The 19,851-nt window shown below is 40.0% G+C and overlaps 1 protein-coding gene across 1 annotated transcript; it reads left to right on the plus strand.

Annotated features, from left to right (window-relative positions):
• The first annotated feature begins 12,755 nt into the window (after nucleotides 1-12,755).
• LOC112468726 (achaete-scute complex protein T3-like) lies at nucleotides 12,756-15,900 on the plus strand. Its single transcript, XM_025038040.1, has 2 exons — nucleotides 12,756-13,916; nucleotides 15,864-15,900. The coding sequence occupies exon 1, from the start codon at nucleotides 13,013-13,015 to the stop codon at nucleotides 13,871-13,873; it is 861 nt and encodes a 286-aa protein (XP_024893808.1). The 5' UTR covers nucleotides 12,756-13,012; the 3' UTR covers nucleotides 13,874-13,916; nucleotides 15,864-15,900.
• The last annotated feature ends 3,951 nt before the right edge of the window (nucleotides 15,901-19,851 follow it).

Genomic DNA, 19,851 nt, shown 5'->3' on the forward strand with positions numbered 1-19,851 from the left:
GTATATTAATCCCAAGTCGATGAAGAATGGGCGAGGTGAGAAGCGAAAGGCGAATGCGTCTCCGTCGCGCGTATCCGCGCGAAAGTACGCGCGCCGCGCCGCGCCGCTGCAGTTTCGCGTTAATGAGTGTTGGCGCGCGCCACGGCACCGGCGTGCGGGCGAGCACGCGCGCGTAAGACCCGGCCGGAAAGGAGAGACCGAGAGAGATAGATAGAGAGAAAGGGACCGAGAGCGAGAGAAAGAGGGCCATGAGAAAGAGAACGCGCCAACGTCGGGCCCCGCGCGCGCGCGCGCGCGCCCGTGGTCCCCTCGCGCACTCGCGCACATGCGGACGACGAAAACGGCAGCTGCAGCTGGGCGCTGCCACGCGCCCTCCGCCGCGGCCGCCTCGGCTCTCTTCGTACACCATTTTACAGGTTCGATTCCACGGCGCTCGTTCCTGTTCCCTGGGCCCCTTCCCTCCCGCCCTCCCCGCGCGTCTTGCAACTTCGCGTACCCTTTTCCCTTTCTCTCTCCCTCTGTCGCGCGAGTCCGAATATTACTGTCCCTTTTCGTCTCCTGTCCATCTTGCTCTCTTTCTTCCTCGCGCCGATAAGTCGGGCACTCTACCGTCATCCTTCTTCATGTACGGTGACACGCATGCACGCACGCACACCGAAGCCGAGTCGTGCGCCAAAGAGGACCACCGGACTCGTCACCTGCAGCTTGGCAGACTCCCAACGTTCCTACGGCCACCGTCGACACCTTGCCTAACTTCTTGAACTCAGTGGCGAGAAGAGGAGGAAGAGAAAGAAACAGAGAGGGGCAGTAAAATTCCAAAATTGAAATTGCTCCCAGTTAGATAGATTTTTAACTGAATTATCACCGTTTGCACCGGTCATTTACATTAACACGTAATATCGAATATCGGGTGTGTATTATGGAGAACACAATCTAATTATCTTGAAAGAGATCGAAAATTAATTCGACGCAGGTGCACAATGTAAATTGAATATGGAAATCGTTAATTTTCATTTAATTAGTTTATTCTAAGATAATTATTTTATATCTTGCGCTTTCACTTAGATATCGATTCCTCTTTCAGAAAAACAAGCAATATTAAAATATCAAGAAAATATATATTTTTTAGACATGCCATGTTTTATGCAGCTTAAATAATGCTATTAATATTGACAGAACTAATGCCAATTTATGAGTTTTAGTTTCACTCCCCTCTCCTCCTCTTTCCCTTCGTAAAGAGAATAACCATTTACACGTGTCGTTCCTTTCCTCGGCGAGGAGAACCTCGCTCAAAGTCTCGCTCTGACGTAACGCGCGACATTAAATGAGCTCCTGGGCCATAGGCAGGTGCAGATGCATCGCGCAAAGACGAATCCTGATGTACGAAGTTTCTTTCGCGTATGTGCATGCGTGATCTTGATGAAGCACGCGCTCGCGCGCGCAGAATCGTGTGTCGCGAGAGTGCGTGTCATCAATATATCTTCGAATTTTACGTATGGCAATTCTTTCCTTTTCTGTTTGGGTTACACGAAATTGCATTATACCAGGTGTCGCTGGTATAAAAATTACGAACCAGATTAAGCGAATGATATTTAACAAGAAAAATTATAATACAAATATCTTTTTCGCATGCCTAACCTACGCAAAAATTAAATGCGTATTTAATTATAAATATTTGTGCATGCTTAAATGTACATATTTACTGATTAACATTTAGAATCAGATACCATCAATTAGATCTATTAGCATATATAAATGATTTTCTTATTCAGCATTATGATTATCAAGAATTTATATACCTTAATGTATGTAATACAACGTAACTTGCATATCTCCTATAACGGCAATAAAATGAATCTCCCTAGCTCGATATTGATAAAAAAAGAAGTACCAAAGAATCTCTAGGAATACTCTGTCGAATTTTTTACCCAATTCCGAAAACATCAAGAAATTCTAAGCGCAGCCCAAATCTTGGTAAATGGTAAAGATAATTCGAAAATAGCTTCCGAAGGTATGTATATGTTAATAAATGAACCCTCTAATTGCTTCACATCTTACGGCTTATCACTCGATATTCACGTTCATTTATCTATATTACGATTAAAGACTGTTAACAAAATGGGATACTGACTTGTTTTTCATCATCACTCTCCTACCGTTAAATGCAAATTAACATTTGAAAAGCTAACACGTACGCACGTGTTTCTGCAGGTGTACCTGTAGTAAGCGACATTTCTTAAGATCGAAGGTCCTCCGACATAGAATATCGAGAAAGTCGATTGGACCGTAGTCAAATATCAATATCATGCAGTCCGAATCACATGAATATAAGGTTATATTCGAGACGGCAGCTGCCATCGTAATTGGTAGCCTCGGAGGCCCGCATCCTCAAAGTGTCGTCTCGTATCTCTCATTATAATCAACGTAAAAGTTTCTTGATCGTGAAAAGCGACGGGAGAAGCCGCGGCACGCGTCTTATAGCACCGTCGAGACGCCGCTTAAATTAAATAAAATAGAAGAATTCTCGGAACGTCACCGATAGCTTTCCGTGTTACACGCGAGCCTCCCTTCCGAAGGAAAACATTGTTTATCGCAATACCTATATCTATGTCTTACGACCCCGTCGCCCTAACGATATCCGACTGGATATTGGCAGATTAACGCTTCCGTGATTTCGGAAATTATTCAACAAAAAGTGCAATAACGCCGCAATCTGTTATTCGCGCGAACATATGAAACAGGTTTTGAAATATATGTAAAGCCGTGGCATGCGAGCACTTTTTGTTCGTAGAAGCGAAAGCTCCGCGAAATACAAATAATATATATGAAAAATTATTAGCAGGCGTCCTTGCATATATCGGAGAATTATCGTCTCTCGTCACGTTGGAATCCGCATAGATATATCGATCGAGTTATTGCCAAGGCAACTGAGACGAAAAAATTTTATTATTGCACGCAATTCGACTCCCATATAAAAATTAGCTCCCTTCTTCTCTTCACCGCGCGTATCGTACTGCGTGCCTCTCGCGTAATACGTCGCGCGGCCAATCGCGAGTAAATTTCGTGCGAATTCCACCTGCCGTTTCGTTTCCAGGCCGACTTTTTGCTTTCTCATCTCCTCCCTTCTTAAAAATGACGTCTTCCCTCATCTTCTATTCTCACGCATACCCAAAGTACATAACCGCGTGGCTTATATATAAAATTACTGTTTCGTTGACAAAGTAGCGCTATAATTTTTGTCAAAAATTTTTGTTACAACGGCGTGCGAGGTTTCGAAAAATGCTCTAAGCAAAAAGCTAGAGAAATCTCTCTATAAATCTCTTTGTCGATTAAGAGTTCTCAAAAATATGTGGAATAAGCGTTTCTCTTTTTTATAATGGCTTGATAATTAGTATTGGTAATCAAAAACATAGAAAAACTCACGAAGGAACAACCATTTTTCCAAAAATTTTATGATAGAAAACCGATCGGTTTTTCATTCAATGCCGTCTTAGTAATCGACTCATTATCTTACCGGAGATAATTATAATTGGACGATATATAATTAACGGAGCATTGGCGCTAAGAGAAGCGAAAGAAGAAAAAGCGCATGCCATACTCGTTATCTTCAAAATCTCTCTGCTAGTCTCTCTTTCTTGTCCTTCTTCCCCACGCCTTCCCCCTTCCCCTACGGGGCTCGTACTTATCCTTTTTCCCCTTTTCGAGTCCTGCCCCGCACTTTGGTATCTTTTTTGGCACGCCCCTTTCGGGGATCCTTTTTGAGGTTTGTCCTTCGTTATTACTCGCCGAGATTATCGAGGTTTTTAGCACCTCGGAACAGTGGGCACCCTCTTCGGGGCCGACTTTTTTACGTGCGACTCGTGGATCGATCGTGCCTTCTACGCGAATGAGCATTGTAACGTTTCGGGGTGACGCAGCGATAAAGTTAATTATATTGGAACACAAAGTTTATAAGTAGTCTCTGAATTTTTGCCGCGATCTAAAATATCGTTTTAGGTAATTATTATACTGAAGAAGGCAAAACATGCTATGCAAGCTATTTGTTTAAGATATTAAAATTATACTAGCAAAATAGGGATAACAAAGAAATTTTTTAAATTATTTTTATGCACTATTCTATGAAAAAAAAAACCGTTTTCAAAAACTGATTTTTATGTTTAATTCAAATTTTTTATTCACGTTTCGTTTGGTATATTGTAAAAAAACAACGATTAAATACAAGTACGCTTTCACTAAAAAAAAATCCAAAGAATTTTTGTCATATGAATATTAAGACAAATCATGATTATGCAGCTAAGTACTATGACAAATCTTTGTCAAAATTTCCGAAAGCTACTTATCATTAATAATAATAGACGATATCTTTCAGAAATTTTGACATAACTTTACTCGACTTCATAAGCGATATTACCATATCGCTTATGACCTGGAATATTATTATATCGTGAGTCAAATTATTTCATCTTCTATAAAATCCCTTCATGTCACAATGTTCATATAGTTTATAGTTAATTAGCGGTTATTCGAGTTCAACTCGGTGACGCGAGACATGATTATCCGTCGATAATGATTACAAGGGAAGAGCCTCCAGGAAAGCAAGATTCCTATACGTATTTTTCCGCGCGCCTTCATAACCAGGTGGTGTTGCCGCCGTGCGGGAGTACGAGGAGCCGGTACACACACACTCGCATTTTATTATTAACCACGATCGCGCCGCTTATTCGCACGGGAGGCGGCGGCAGCGAAAGAGAAGAGATATTTAATCGTTTTATTTCCCCCCGATCGTCTCTCTTCGTCGATGGTGCCCCAAGTCGTGCCGTGGCAGACTGGCGCGACGGGATCCCGGGGCCCCGAGGCCCCGGGGCTCTCGCGGGTCACAGGTAAACGAGCGGGCTCGCGTGCGTGCGTCCTTGACCGCGAGACCTTGACATCCGAGCGATTGCATCCGACCTCTCAGGGTAGACCACGTCATTTCGTGAAAGTGGAAACGTGCCGCGCCGCGCCGGGCCGCACCGCGCGCGCGACACTACCACACGCACATGCATATGATACGCGTGTAGTCTTGTTGCATCCCTCGCACCCGACTGCGAGAATCACCACGGCCGTCATCAGCTGCCTGATATTTGCATGTCAACGAGGCACGCGTGGAATCGCGTGCCGAGAGCTCACAATAGAAGCCAGACGGAAAATTGTAGGTGGTATAAGCGGCGCGCGTGTTTACCTTGTTCCAGGAGCTACTACACTGCAATTTGCTTTCGCAGTATTTTCCCTTGTGCAATTCTCGAGATTAATCGACACATTAGGAATGTCTATATTTAGGTAAATATTTCATGACTAAGAAGACTATATGATTTTGTCGATTTGCACTGATGAAAGTAATAATGATTTTGTTCAATCAATCAATTGCGGTCATCGAAATTTCAATTTTAATTTTCAACTGTTGAAAAATATATCCCTCCTCTTGTGTTATACTATCTGTTTAATAAATGGACCAGTAATGTGTAAATGAATTTAATATTGAATAAAAACGTTCAAGACAAATGTAGACAAAAAAATAAATTGATTCGTTTCCCGACGCTGCCGGCTACATGGACAGTGTGAATGAGGCTCCAATCGGCGAGTGCATCTCCATGATATTTCATCATTGCCGGTATCCGCCGCCGTGGTTCAAGGAGAAAGGTCTACCGCAGTTTCTTATTTCTCGCACGGCGTCTTGTTCTTCGACTAATGTATTCAAGGTCCCTCGAGATTTAATCGATTAATGCGTAAGGACACGATCCGATCCTCAACGTGGGCCACCACCGCGCAGGGAAAAGGATTTTACGATGGTCTTTCTGCTCAATCCTCCGACGCTTGTAATTAAGGCTATCTCGGAATATCTGAACATTCTTCGGCGTCCGATCGCACACGGTGACAATTTAGATAACGTCGTCAAAAACTAACCCTCCGCTAACGCGGCGTATATGCGGTAGCAGGTAGGTGTACCGAAAAATATTTTTTTTCCTCGCGATGGAAGAACACACTCTCCAGCGTTCCGAAAAATCTGAGAGATCAAGCGACTCAAATAACTATATACAGTCTTTGCGATAGAAACTTTGCGAAGAAATCGACGGAAAAAAAGAGGCAGGTTGTTTTCATCAAGAAGCTTGGAAGTTTTGAAAATTGCGAGCAATAAAATGATTTTGCGTTTTAAATTTGATGTTCGACCTTAGTTTTCTCTCTCTCTCTCTCGCTAATCTTGTATATATAACAACGTGCAAACTGGATTTAATATTAGCCAGCGATAAAATGTGACGCGATAGAAAGCTGAATGGAATCATTGTCGAACGGTAACCACGTGATGATATACAGAACGTAGTACCATGACGCAACATCGTAGACTGTAGGGCAATTTCTAAACGGCAAGAGAAACACATACAGTTATCAGTATCCTTTACGTATCCTTTTCAAGGTTTTATCTCTATAAAAGACGCTACAAAGAATAGTCGGAATTAAATGATGTATTCATCATTTAATATTCTTGACATAAATATGGCCAATCAAGCTTCCCTTGTAAATCGACTCGCGTAGCAGCATTTGGTAGCCGGGATCCTCATATTCTCTCCGACAGATATCGCCGCCTCGAATCATCGGTGACGATCAACGGTAGCTCTCGATCGGTCTTTCAACGGCTGGCCGAAACTCGTGGAGGATCGTGATTCCGCCTTTTGTCGGGCACGAAGAATTCCTATGAGACGTTCGTCGACGGTGTACAGATAGTCTAACCAGATAGTTCTGCAAGCGCGCGCCGTCTCCTCCCCCGGATGGCGTTCCCTTTGTGCGTTCACGTGAAAAATGACTCGTCGAATGATCCGCCGCAGAAGGACGCGGGTCCACCTCAGGGATTATGCCAAGGTACACAGGACCGCTCGCACGATAAATCTTTACCGAGGAGAATCGTCGTGTCAATCGTCGATCCACGATCTTCGATCTTGCGACTACGCCGTTTTTACGCATTGAATCGACGGAGATGAGGGATACCGCGATTAAAGTGGCCGGATTAAAGTGTACCAGCAAATTCGACATATAGGTACATAATAAGATAAAAAAGCGAAGAGGTACTACATGTTGTAATCTTGAGAACGAGGCCTGAAATATAATTATAATAAATGAACAAATAATATAGGTATTGAGACAAAAATGAAAAATCCAACATGCGCACGAAAGCTTAAAAGAGAAAAATATTTGATATGGTCATCACGAAAAATTATAAATTATCTATACGGGTCAAGATGCGGGTAGTTGAACGATATTGTTAATGAAAGTTTACCATTTCAGGACTTCACATAAGTATATGATTCTTATATCGATTAGTTATCTCATTCTCCATCGAGCAAAGCGACGAGTTTCAGAAATATCTTATAATTAGCAATTTTAACATCTCACACAGGATTGAAATTGTAACCTACCAAAAGCCTAACTTGTCTTACGCTTCATCCTTATACGTCGCGCGCGGTATGTGCCGGTTTTGCGAAAAAGACATTTCCAGTGATAAAACCGGCAAGGTTGCATGCGTGAGGCATGCATGGAAAACCGCAACCGAGCGGTTCGCGTGGAACGTGTCGTGGATCATTAATCAGAGTGGCGATGCGCTCACGGCGGCCGATGGAGCTGTAAAGCCTTTGTCGTTTTATGCTTAAACGAGGGGGGATTATGCATCGGTCGTTACGGCAATTGCGTTCGCGCGGACATCCGTCGCGTCGGCGTAATTACAACGTTTCACGCGTACGCAATTCGCCGGGTGCCGGTAAGCAAATAACGTATTTGCCTCAACGTGACAAATCCAGAATGTAGTGGATTCTAGAATCCCACCCTTCGGTCAACAAAAGTGATGAGACGATTCTCAATTTACCTCGAGGACCTCCCGCAGAGTAAACGCGAAATTCCGGAATCGAGGCTAGCAAACGAATATAATGAATAATGAATAATGTGAAGAATAAAACGAAACGATAAAACGAATTTTTATGTACGTATGTATATGTGCAGTATATGCAGATGCAATGACTGTGCACGTGCTTTAATATACCGCATCTTTTCGTCTTGAAAATTAATTTCATAACATTAATATAACAGTATTGCCGAAGATACACATGTTGCTAAAATGTTCTCTTTTTCTATAAACTTATTAAAATGTATTTATTTACTGGTTTATCTTGATAAAAGCACACATGCGAGTGGCATCTCATACGAATTAATTCGTCGCGGCGAAACTCGCCGACCATTCTTTTTTTCTTTTCCTCTGTGAGATGGGATTCAGGAAGGATGAGTTGGAAAGATAAATTCCGATAAGTACCTCCTTGTCAAAAATTTTTACGTGTCTCTTAAATAAAGTGCGTATCGTCCATTAATGCACGCGCGTGCTGGGATGCAAAGAGCGGTTTAATTACGCCGACATGATAAGTGCATATGCATATGCGCTTCTCAATGGTAATTGGCGCCATCTTAATAACGTGCACCGTTTATTCGAACAATTAATATTCTTCGATACGATTATTTTATATACTGATCGAGTTTTCTTTTATATTTCTTATAAATTGTTATAAACAATTGTCTTATAAACTAATTATTACACATTACAGTGTCTTTTTTCACGTGGCGCACATTCATAATTAATTAATTGTTAATATTTAATTGATTCAATAATTAATTTAGATATTTTCTAACTACTACACAATCTCCCTAACGATCATATAGAATTTTCCTAATCTCCATTATTGTTAAAGGCTTAAAAAATCTTCGGGATATTGATACGAATGAATTAATCAGCAATGTCAGTATCCGGCCAACCTGCTGCGACATATGTTAGGTACGTTGGCTCACGCACCAATACGCACTGCCTACATGCGTTTGCACGCCATATGTGTCGCCGATTATATTCTGTGTTCGGCAACCCCACATGACCCTTCACGAAATAGACGTATGCATGAGTAAATTCTCTCCCTCGAACTGCCCTCCTCGTCTCCCTGCTCATTCCAGAACACTGAAGTATTTGTACATTACATATGCGAGTCGGTGTCGACCTGCCGACACGTGAAAACACGTATTTTTCTGGCAAACCTGTGTGTTGCACATGTCATCTATCTAATTTTTTACAAATTTGATTACGACAATGTTGAGTTTACTGTTACGGTAAGAAACACGGCATTTTCATGAGCATAATTAATAATCCTTATAAAAAGTCGTAAAGATCATAAACTTATTCAAAGTTAATTAGCTGTTGTTAATTAATTATTATAATTATTACATATATTGTGCGCCAACATTCAATGTTACATTCATCACAACACTTGAGATTTGTAAGAAAATAAAAGCACAGACTGTCATATATCCACGATGAAATTCGTTACTTTCTCTCTCGATATCTTTATTATTATAAATGATCTTGGTGACGATGCGTTTTGCTTTATAGTCGACGCAATTTTTCGAGGACGATCATTATCGGCCTTGTCGCCGTTATAAAGCGTCTGCAGTTAATAAGGGATCTAAAAAAATTCTCTTTACGCGTGACGTATCTGAATAAAGCACTTTACAAAGTGATTAATTTCACAATATCAAAAAATAATTATATAGACGAGTTAGATATACGTACATATAATATATATACGTATTTATATATACCTGACAAAAATTATTTAATGTAGGAGAACAAACCATAACTATTATTATCATTTATACTTAGATACTTGTTAAACTGTTTATAGTACCGTGTAATAGACACAAATCAACACCGGTATATTATTACAACAACGTATTATAGAACTAAACTGCTCTAAACGCCTCCGTCGTGAAAATGATGGAGAACAAAAGGGCTGAGAGAAATTGTAACAACTGCATAGCGCTGCATCCACGGTCCATACTTCATCCGGCCAACCAGAAAGTCCCTAATCTCTATGATCGCGCGGGACAATGATCCGAACGATCTAACATCTAAGACCGTGCCCGAGGCGCGAGACGACTGCAACGCGCGTTTCGGATCGCAGTTGCATCGGAGTCGACGTACCCTGCAAGGGTTGACTTGGAGAACACAAACGTGGCATCGTTCATCTCACCACTCGACACGGTAATTAATTCCACGGTAATTAACGGCAAAGTGTTTGGCAAGAGAGAATCGAGAGGCCCCCGAGGAATATAATTACGGAATAAATTCTAATTCGAAGGTTTAAAGTAATAAGGCTATCACGAATTTACTTTCGTTCTTTCTTTCCACTCGAAAAATCTCCATCCCGCCTCCATTCTTTATGTATACGATCACTCCGGTTCCTCTTTGACACCGCCGCGCGCCTAGTGATGCTTTTGAATTCCTTACTCTTTTCAGATTAAATAACACTTGTAATTTTTTCATTGGCCGTATGTGTACATGTTAAATACGTAGCAATTATTGACCATACCAATTGTATACAATAAAGAATATTCATGTAATATTTAACATTTAAATGATCAACGCTATGAAAAAGATGTACTTTTAATATCGATAAATTCCATTGAAACAAATTCAATGATGACAAATATAAAATTAATATTAACATAAAATTTGCAGCTCTGTAGTACCGCACATTAAATATTGCGCGTTTTATGTTATTATTTTACTGATTCGCGCTTCAACATTCGCATCGAGACGCGCTATCTCTTCCCGCGTTCCTACACATCCTTATCGAAAGCTTCAAAGCGCACATCTATTATCTATCCAAACCGTCGGGCGTCCGCCTGACGTTTATTTATTCACGTAGGAATGTCCAGCGGGACCCTACCGCCCTATAACGCTCCCTCACGCGTCGCCTTTTCGACAAGAAGAAAGACAGACCCGCGAAGAGAGAGACGGGAAGAACCGCCAGAATCGAAAGGGAGAAAAAAAAGAAACGAGGAGAGCATATACCTGTTCCACGCGCGAGCACGCACATGCACAGACGTGTACGCGTACAGGAACGCGACTCCTCACGCACATCCCCCACACAAACCCCCTTAAGCACGAGGCCTGAGCAAGAACGCGTGCGCCCTCATACACGCATGCACGCACGCATGCAGACGCACGCTCCGTTCGGTGAGGATAAAACCGGACGAATGGGGAGAGGGAGAGTCGGTGGATGGGAGTAGGCGCGCGCCACGAATGTGAGGAAGGGAGGACGGCTCGCGTCTCTTCCCCTTCCTCTTTGTCGTCATACATGTCTTCTTTACTAGTGACGGCAGTGAACCGATATCATTGGTTCCATTTCTTTCAGACAACTTGGTATATCAAAAATAAAAATTTTTTTCTAAGGCCAGTATATCATGGCCTATGCATCACCTGCTACCCCTTTCACGGTTTTCAATGTTTCGCGAAGAAACTGAACTTTTCTTTCGTATAGCTCTGCACTTTTATATACATTTCCAATTCGGTAATAAATTAGCAATATATTAGCTACTAAAATTTTCAAAATATTCTTCATCTTTTCCAATGTTTTGTAATGGGCTTATATCAAAATATGTGCTATATAAAATAAAGACACGTGCCGCAGTCGTGCCCATCGCTATACTCTTCTGCCGCTGCTTCTCCCCACTGTTGCAGTCGTCTCGGGTACTCGTATGTTCCGTGCCACCGGGCTCCCTTACCCTCCTCCGATGCCTCTTCGTCTTCTGCACAGCTTCTCTACAGCCGCGGACCTCTCCATCTCCTCCCACTCCTTGTTCCTCATCATTCTTCTTCTTCTTCTTCTGCAGCTTCTGTCCTCGTCGTATATTCTACACTTCGCTCTTTCGCCATCTCACTCAGTCAACTTGCCCGGGCCCCCGGACCAGCTTTTCTTTCTCCCGGTAACTGTTCAAATTTCGATCCCCGAGACACCGCGAGGCCGGTGGGGATGTGGACCCTTCATATGTGCACGCCAGTGTTTCTCACACGGGAATCGCGAAACGATTGGATATATAGACATTGGGCCTTATTTTACTTCAACTATTAATTAAGAAATTATTTATAAATAGATTTTGTGTAGATTGCAAATTAATTCTTATCTGTAGACGACAATTTGTAAAAATGTTCTTTAAAATAGTAACTATAGTATCAAAATTTGTATTCTATCTCTTTCCTTTCATAATCTCTCTAACTTTTTCCAATAATATCGTACCTGTACATTTTTTTTATCAGTATTTTTGGTCCAAAAGCAAATTATTTGTTTTTTTCTTGCAAGATACATTTTTCCAAATCAGATTTTAGTGCACGTAACATATGCACATTTTGTTTGTTGTGTGGATATGAAGAGGGACAAGTAAAATATAGAAGAAAATGTAATTACTATTTATACACACAAGAGTTAATTGTCTAGTCATGTACAAACGTAATAAAAAAAAAGAGTATATAAGCCACATCTTTTTCGATTTATCTTTTTCTAGCATTAACGTTAGCTTATCAATTCGTCAACTACTTTGACGGCACACGCCGACGATAAGTCCTATCATATTGATAACAGCGCGGCGTGCTCCAAAAGGTAAATCGGTAAACAGATCAGGATAGTAGCGGCGTACTAGGACGATCGAAGATGAGAATCTCGGGCAGCGTAGGGCCTTTGGGACCGCAGTAGTGGGGAATCACGGGGGTATGAGGCGCTGTGGGCCGGTAAAACGGGGGAAGGGGAGAAGACGGGGGTTTAGGACCCGAGATCGAGAGTGCGTGGGGATAGGCGCGTGCCCGCCCCGGCTATATAAGGCCCCGAACCCTCATTGGCTAAGCATTTCGGGAGCCAGAATCGTACCGAGAGCATCGAGGGTGCGGATTAATTTTTCTTCCCACGCTTTTCTTTTCGGTCGGTCGAGTAAACCACACGCTTTTGGTCTGTTTTTTCTCATTTTCACGATACGCGCGTACTACGAGGTGTTAACGAGTCGCATCGACCTCACCTCGGCAAAGTTTCTCTTCGATACGTCGAGCAGTGTACGTCGCACGAAGGTCGCCTGGCACGCGCTGCTACAATTCCTGCTCCCGGGTGGTGGGGGGATTCGTGATATGACCTTAGTGGGGTCCAAGGAGGAGAGCATCCTGCCCATCATGCTGAGTGTGCAGCAGCAGCATCATCACCACGGCCTTCACGCCACTTCGAGCGCGCAGACCCATCGCGGCAACGTGATTGTCTCCACTAATAGCATGCCAACCAATAACAGTACTCTACAACACGGGTGCAAGCGATCCAAGATCTACGGACAAGCGACTGGACCTTACGGCACGGTACCGCATCAGCCCGCCTCGGTGGCTAGGCGAAATGCGCGTGAACGCAACAGGGTGAAGCAGGTGAACAACGGATTCGCTACTCTGAGACAACACATACCGCAGACAGTGGCGCAGGCATTGGGAAGTAGTACTGCTGGGACTCATGGAGGATCCAGAGCCGGCAGCAAGAAACTATCCAAAGTGGAAACCCTGAGGATGGCGGTGGAATACATCAGGAGTCTTCAACGTCTTCTGGAGGAGCACGACGGTAGTTCCGAGTCCAGCGGGTCCACTTCTTCAACGTCCTCCAACTCATCCGAAAATGGAGTTAGTTCCGATTCTAATTCGGCAGAACTGAGACTACGAGGTGGCATCAATGAAATCCATCATCACGGTAGTCCACATGCATCTGACCTTCGGCATCAACACCTCAGGCAGAATTCGAGTCCAACGACTTTTGTCCCGACGACATGCTCAGAGGCGTCAAGTTCACCAACGCCAAGCTTCGTCTCTGAAACCTCGTCGGCCGGAAGTCAAGGTTACGGCACGCCTGGCACCCTTTACACGACGCATTCCGATAGTTACGACAATTACGAACCGATGAGCCCGGAAGATGAGGAATTGTTGGATGTCATCTCCTGGTGGCAGCAGAGTCAGTGAAGATATCGATGTCGATTGGCTAGGCCCCTGCGTTCTTCTGAAGGTTAGTGTCGTGATCTGATGTTTTTCTTTTGTAGTTGTAACTCGGTCATTCACATTGCAAGATCTTACGGCCTTAGAGAGTTGCATCGCGTGTCATAATTGTGAATGTCAGTTTTATGTCGTCTTACTCAAAAATTTTTTGTGACTCAATTGACTGTGAATCTCACTTGTGATGTTGCATCAAAAGTAACTTCACTGCAATTTCTAATCAGCATATTTTTAATTTTCTGGATTATCTTTAGATAAAACTCTTCGGATAACATTATTGCCAAAATTTACTTCAGAACAATTGATTTAAGAATTGATAATTGATATTGATACATTGATATTGAATCTCAATTTCTCAAAAAAGTTTTTTTTGTGCTTGCCACCTTCACACCAGTTGACAAATATTCCGTCTACGGGAAATATCTCGCTACGTTACCGGGAAGCTTAAAAAAATTTCCGAGTAAATTTGTGACCTTGCCCCCTCACAATGGCGCGCACGAACCCTCGCTGAAACCATTCAAATCGCAGACTCCATTCAGAGGGGCACCGCGTATACATTCGAAGAGCGACGCTTTTGTACCGCGATTTCTTTCACAGTACGTTAATGCACATACGTGTGTGCGTGAGTGTCGGTCCCTCTTCTACCGTTTTTTTCCCGACTCCACCCCGCCCCTCGTCCTTCAGCGGCGTTTCCAAGTCGCTCGATCCGATCACCGGGGAACACCTTTTTTCGGTTGGATATGTACATTGTATAAAGTAAGCTCGAAAACATCGTCGTTTAATAAAAATGACATAACATAAAGATCATTTCAATTTTTCACATCATAGTGTTGCTCGAATATTAAAATTATTAAACGTAGCAAATAAAAAATATGTGAATATGATAATCCGAAGCCAAGCGTATATGTCAAAGAACTCTTAAGAGTTTTCTTAAGAATTTTCTTCGAGAAAGACTCTTCGTGAGTTCTTTTCCTAGTTCAAAGACCTCAACGACTCGCAAATACAGAAGGATTGCCTTCCTTCGCATTTAGCTCTAATCTTGACGGACGTAACTTTCGGATCTCTCGTCATATTTCTCTGTATGTGTGTAATCTTACCCATCTCTCACTTTTCCCCTGTCGCCATCTTTCTTTATCCACCTCCCGTTTCACCTCTCTTTTTCACGAGGACGATTTCGTCTGCCGCGTTTAACCTGAATGCATCTTTCAAGATATTCCCGTCCCTCGTTTGTCGGTTTTTGAACCGGTACGTTCTCTCTCTCTTCTCCACTCCTTTCCACTTTTTCTCTCGCTTTTGCCCACGAAGAGCGTGCAGGACTCCTTTGCAGTAAAACCGCCCTTACCTGAAATCATCCCCTGCTTCTTCCATCTCGCATACCTGCAGGACTTCTTTTTTATCATCCTCTACCAACAAGAAACCCACGATCTATTCGGAAGAATCGATATCACACTGAAAGCGCAAGCATTGAATGTCGCCTTTGAGTCGCATTATTCGCGTAAAGTTTCATGTATAACGTTCAGTATATATTCCATTAATTTCTTTATTCGAATAAAAATCATTATTTCATTTTATGAAATAATATTAATAATATTGGGTACGCTTATTGTAGGATCTCAACGTGATACGCTTTATCTCTCTTCACATCGGCGGAATGTTCAAGCATGTTCGAGTGGGCTGTATGTGTTTATAATCGGTAATGTTATTGTCCTTGCGTATGTTTGTCTTGTCGACGAGCGAGAGTTCGATCCGGTAACGGCGGGCGACGAGTCGTTGAAAAGCCTCGAAAGCGAAAAGATCGACCAAGCGAGTCGTGCGGAATATCGAAAAAGACGCGGTTCATCCGAATAAGATCCGAGACCCTTTTGTAACAATAAACTATTAACTTTATATTATATTTATTATCTTGTTTAATATAAAACCTTACATTATCTAATAAATCCCTTCCCATTTTCTGTTACAGCAAAGACCAAATGCAAAAGCACGCGTGAGTCAAAAAACAAAAACAATACGAGCAAGGGAAATAAAGGTAACGAAGAAAGCGGCTGTTGCATTAACTATAATCTAGTCATATTACTTTGCACTTCGTCTAAACTATGTGTAATACGTTAGCCTCTTTTGTACAAATGCGAAAGACCTTTGAAAATATATTATCTCTAGAATTATGTGTCGCATTAATATCGAATAATTTTAAAACGTCAATTAGAAGTGGTACTTCAAAAGTACATGACAAATACATTGCAATTTCTAATTATGTTATTTTTCTATTTCATAATTTATTACGGCAAAAATATTTTCTCGTATTTCATTATCCAAAAGTAAACCTATAAGATAGGGCGTGTCTATACAATTATTTATTCAGGATGGCTCACCCATCTTAACGTTCTCAAATTATTTTTTAACTATTTATCGCGTAACACATAAAATATTTTAAGCAAAAGCGTAGTTTCAAGAAAAACGCATAAATATATCCGAAGAAATGTAGAGATATAACATGTACATTCACGTGAGTACATTCAGTTCTCTTACTTTTACATGTAAAATATGAAAAATTGAATTATACAAAAAGTTACATGATTTCACTTAATAATTGAAAACAAGTCCATAGAAATTTATGCTATAAGATATTTCCCTCGAAATCATGTAATTTTCATTTGAAACGTGTCAACGAATAGTTCACTAATAATTTGAGGTTGTCCTTAAAATGAGATCCGTCGACAGGTATTACGATTATTATTGTGTATATTGAAACAATTATAATAATAATTTTATATATATTATATATCATATATTATATATATTACATTTACATTTATATATTATGTTGTATTATATATTGTATTGCATTATATTATTATTACACAATAATAATTATATATAATGTGTATATATATTAAAGTGATTCATTCGCGGTAATTCTATAAAATTTGTAACGATTCTATAGAATCACTGACTGTATCAGCAAATGTAAGCGTTAGGGCTGTCAATATTCAGGTATCCGGATATTTCGGACGTTACCCGGTTATCCGTGTACTCGATTAATTAAGAATGTTACTCATTTCTTTCATAACTTTATTACATACTTATGTAATATTATATTTATATTATGATAATTATAATTATCATGTTATACTATTATGTAATAATTATTTACAGTGCTGTTAGTATGAATCGAGTAATCTCTATACCGAGTATCTACCCATCTCGAATTCAAAAAATTACATGTGTATTCGGATACATTATATTAAGTTACTTTTTTGGACAGAACTTCGGTATTTAAATTAAGTCCAGTTCCTATTTCTTTATCTTTATGGATATTTATTCAATGTATCTCAACTACACACAAATTGGTAATAATAATACACTAGAAGCGATACATGTTATGACAATATATTTAAGATCATTTATGTTCATATAGACTTATGTGTTTTAGGAATTGAATAGCATTATCCATAAAAAAAAGATGTTCAGAGAGTAATGCTATATATTATTTATATTTATTAAAATATAACATTATTCTCTGATTAGGCGTGTCTTTTCATGAATTGTCTTTCTTAAAGATATAAATGTATACATACATAAAAGATGTAATCGAGACATTATTTCGTTGTTTAGCATTTGTCTCCTAATCATTTTAAATAAATCTGGTGTTCCGAAGTAATACGCGGGTATCCGAGTAATATCCAGAATGCCTGCGTACTTGACTATTGACAGCACTTGTACACTGCGCCGTAAGTTATGTAATGTACGAAAATTTTGTATGAAAGAATAACGGATGAATCACACAATCGAGCAGACTTGTGTACTTGAGCGAAGCGAATCGATCGACAATGTTTCATGATCGGCAGTGCCTTCTTATAAATAAAAGAAACATTGTAATAATACGATTTGTTAAATATAACGAATGACGTTACAAATAATTTTACTAGACTGTTATTTATCAAGCTACCCTAATTCCAACTCCTTGAAAAATATTTTTAATTTATTGGTATCTACTTATTTGATATCTATTTATTTATAAAATATATTTATAACTATTCATTTTTGAAGTAAAAAAGTTCAGATAATCTTAATTTTAATCTTAAAGGCAAGAAGAAAAAGAAGGGCCAGGTGAAAAAGAGAGATCAGAATCAATCATGAATATGTATAGAGGTACAATGTAATTACACATTTTGCATTTTTGATGCATTCGCAATATTTGTAATTTTAGTAAGTCTCGTAAGTACCAGCACACACTTTACTTTAGTAAATACTTTTTACTGTGACAAGATTAAAACGGGTAAAGATAATAATACACGTATAATTTCAAACGCTGTTTGAATTCGTGACAAAATTATACGTGTATTATTATCTTAAGTACACCCCGTATTCCATTGTAAATTACATACGATTACTAGTATCCAATTCAGCAGGTGCAGAAAAAACAACAAAATGTCACTGTATACTACTGTCAATTTCTTTCAGTTCAATAAAATTGAATAAAATACTAATATTAATTATAGGAGTAGAAATTTTTTAAATTATTTCCTTTTTCCAAAGAAGTTGATGATATCATAGAAAAAAAAGGTCTAAGGTCGAGAGTTTAGTCTCGATTATTCTTGTCAGTGTCGCTCTCTCTATGGTCCTCCCTGAGTACATAATACGTGAGAATAACAGTAATTTTCTCGTCATATATACACCCCTCTGACTGTCTCACGATTTTCAAAACCGCAAACCGACTGAATTAGCATTAAAGATTTCGATGTGCCACAAATGACTTGCAAAATGTAACGCGTCAATCTAGCATAATACGGATAATACCGCGAACCATATAAATAATACATTAAAAAATAAAAATAATCTGTTTACTATAGAAATGTATCTGGATTTTAAATACAATATATCGATTGTACATATGAGCATTCAAAATATATCACTCTTATAAAATATATAAATTAATAATCAGTTATATTAGATTCATTATTCTTGGTTTTTGTCACATATATAATAATTTTTTAAAATTTATTAAATGTGTCTTATTGTTAGTATAGTTACTATAATTCAGATTTAATACATCAAGAGGCAGATTTGATGCAACTACAACTGTGTACTGCCCTTATATTCTCTTATCTCTCTTATCTATCTCGACAAACCGTGCGAGAGCGCAAAGAAGAAGGATAATCGAGGTTCAAGAGAATATACGGGGCCGATCGGATTGTGGGCCAGTTTTACTGGTGCAACGAAAGTTAAAAAGACGCAAGCTACCCCAATGACGAATTAAACGATGACGAATCCGGATCCGTTTGGCCGGTGAGAATCCTCGTCAAAAACAACTAGCAACTGGTCTTCGTTGCTGCATAGTAGGTCCTTTTAAAGACTCTTTCAAATTGGATTTTAAAGTTCAAGGATGGAACTTATTGTGCATATCGCTGTTCCATGAGATCGACAAATAATTCTTTATTATCAAATTTAACTTTGTTAATATAATTTTCTACATGTAAACGAGAAACTTAAAATCTCTCATTGCGGAATTGATGGAATTTGTTATTTATATTAACCTCTATTTAATAAATTTTTCTATACTTTAATTTTCTAATAAATGGGGAAAATAAATAGTCTTATATATTGTTATTATTCAATTCACTAAAATTATAATTACGATATTCTACGTAACTGTCGCGTAAAAATCAATAATACTCCTCGCAATTTCCTGTCTACGTTGTTGATTTTTCAACGTTGCGATTTGCTCTGACTCCGCGATGTGACCATTTGCTCACCCTTGAGAACGCAGACCGATAGTACGAAATAATTCGTATCATCCATAATCCACTTCCGGATGGATCGCGTAAAAAAAGGGAAAAAAAGATTGACCGTTAAGAGGTCAACTGGAAGAAGAGGCAACCGCGTGTATGCGGCATACGTACGGCGCGCTCTCCCACAAAGTCCGTTTCAGGGACACTTAAGTTAACACG

Source organism: Temnothorax curvispinosus, unplaced genomic scaffold, assembly GCF_003070985.1.
Source record: "Temnothorax curvispinosus isolate PA1 unplaced genomic scaffold, ASM307098v1 QBEX01001931.1, whole genome shotgun sequence".
NCBI lineage: Eukaryota > Metazoa > Arthropoda > Insecta > Hymenoptera > Formicidae > Temnothorax > Temnothorax curvispinosus.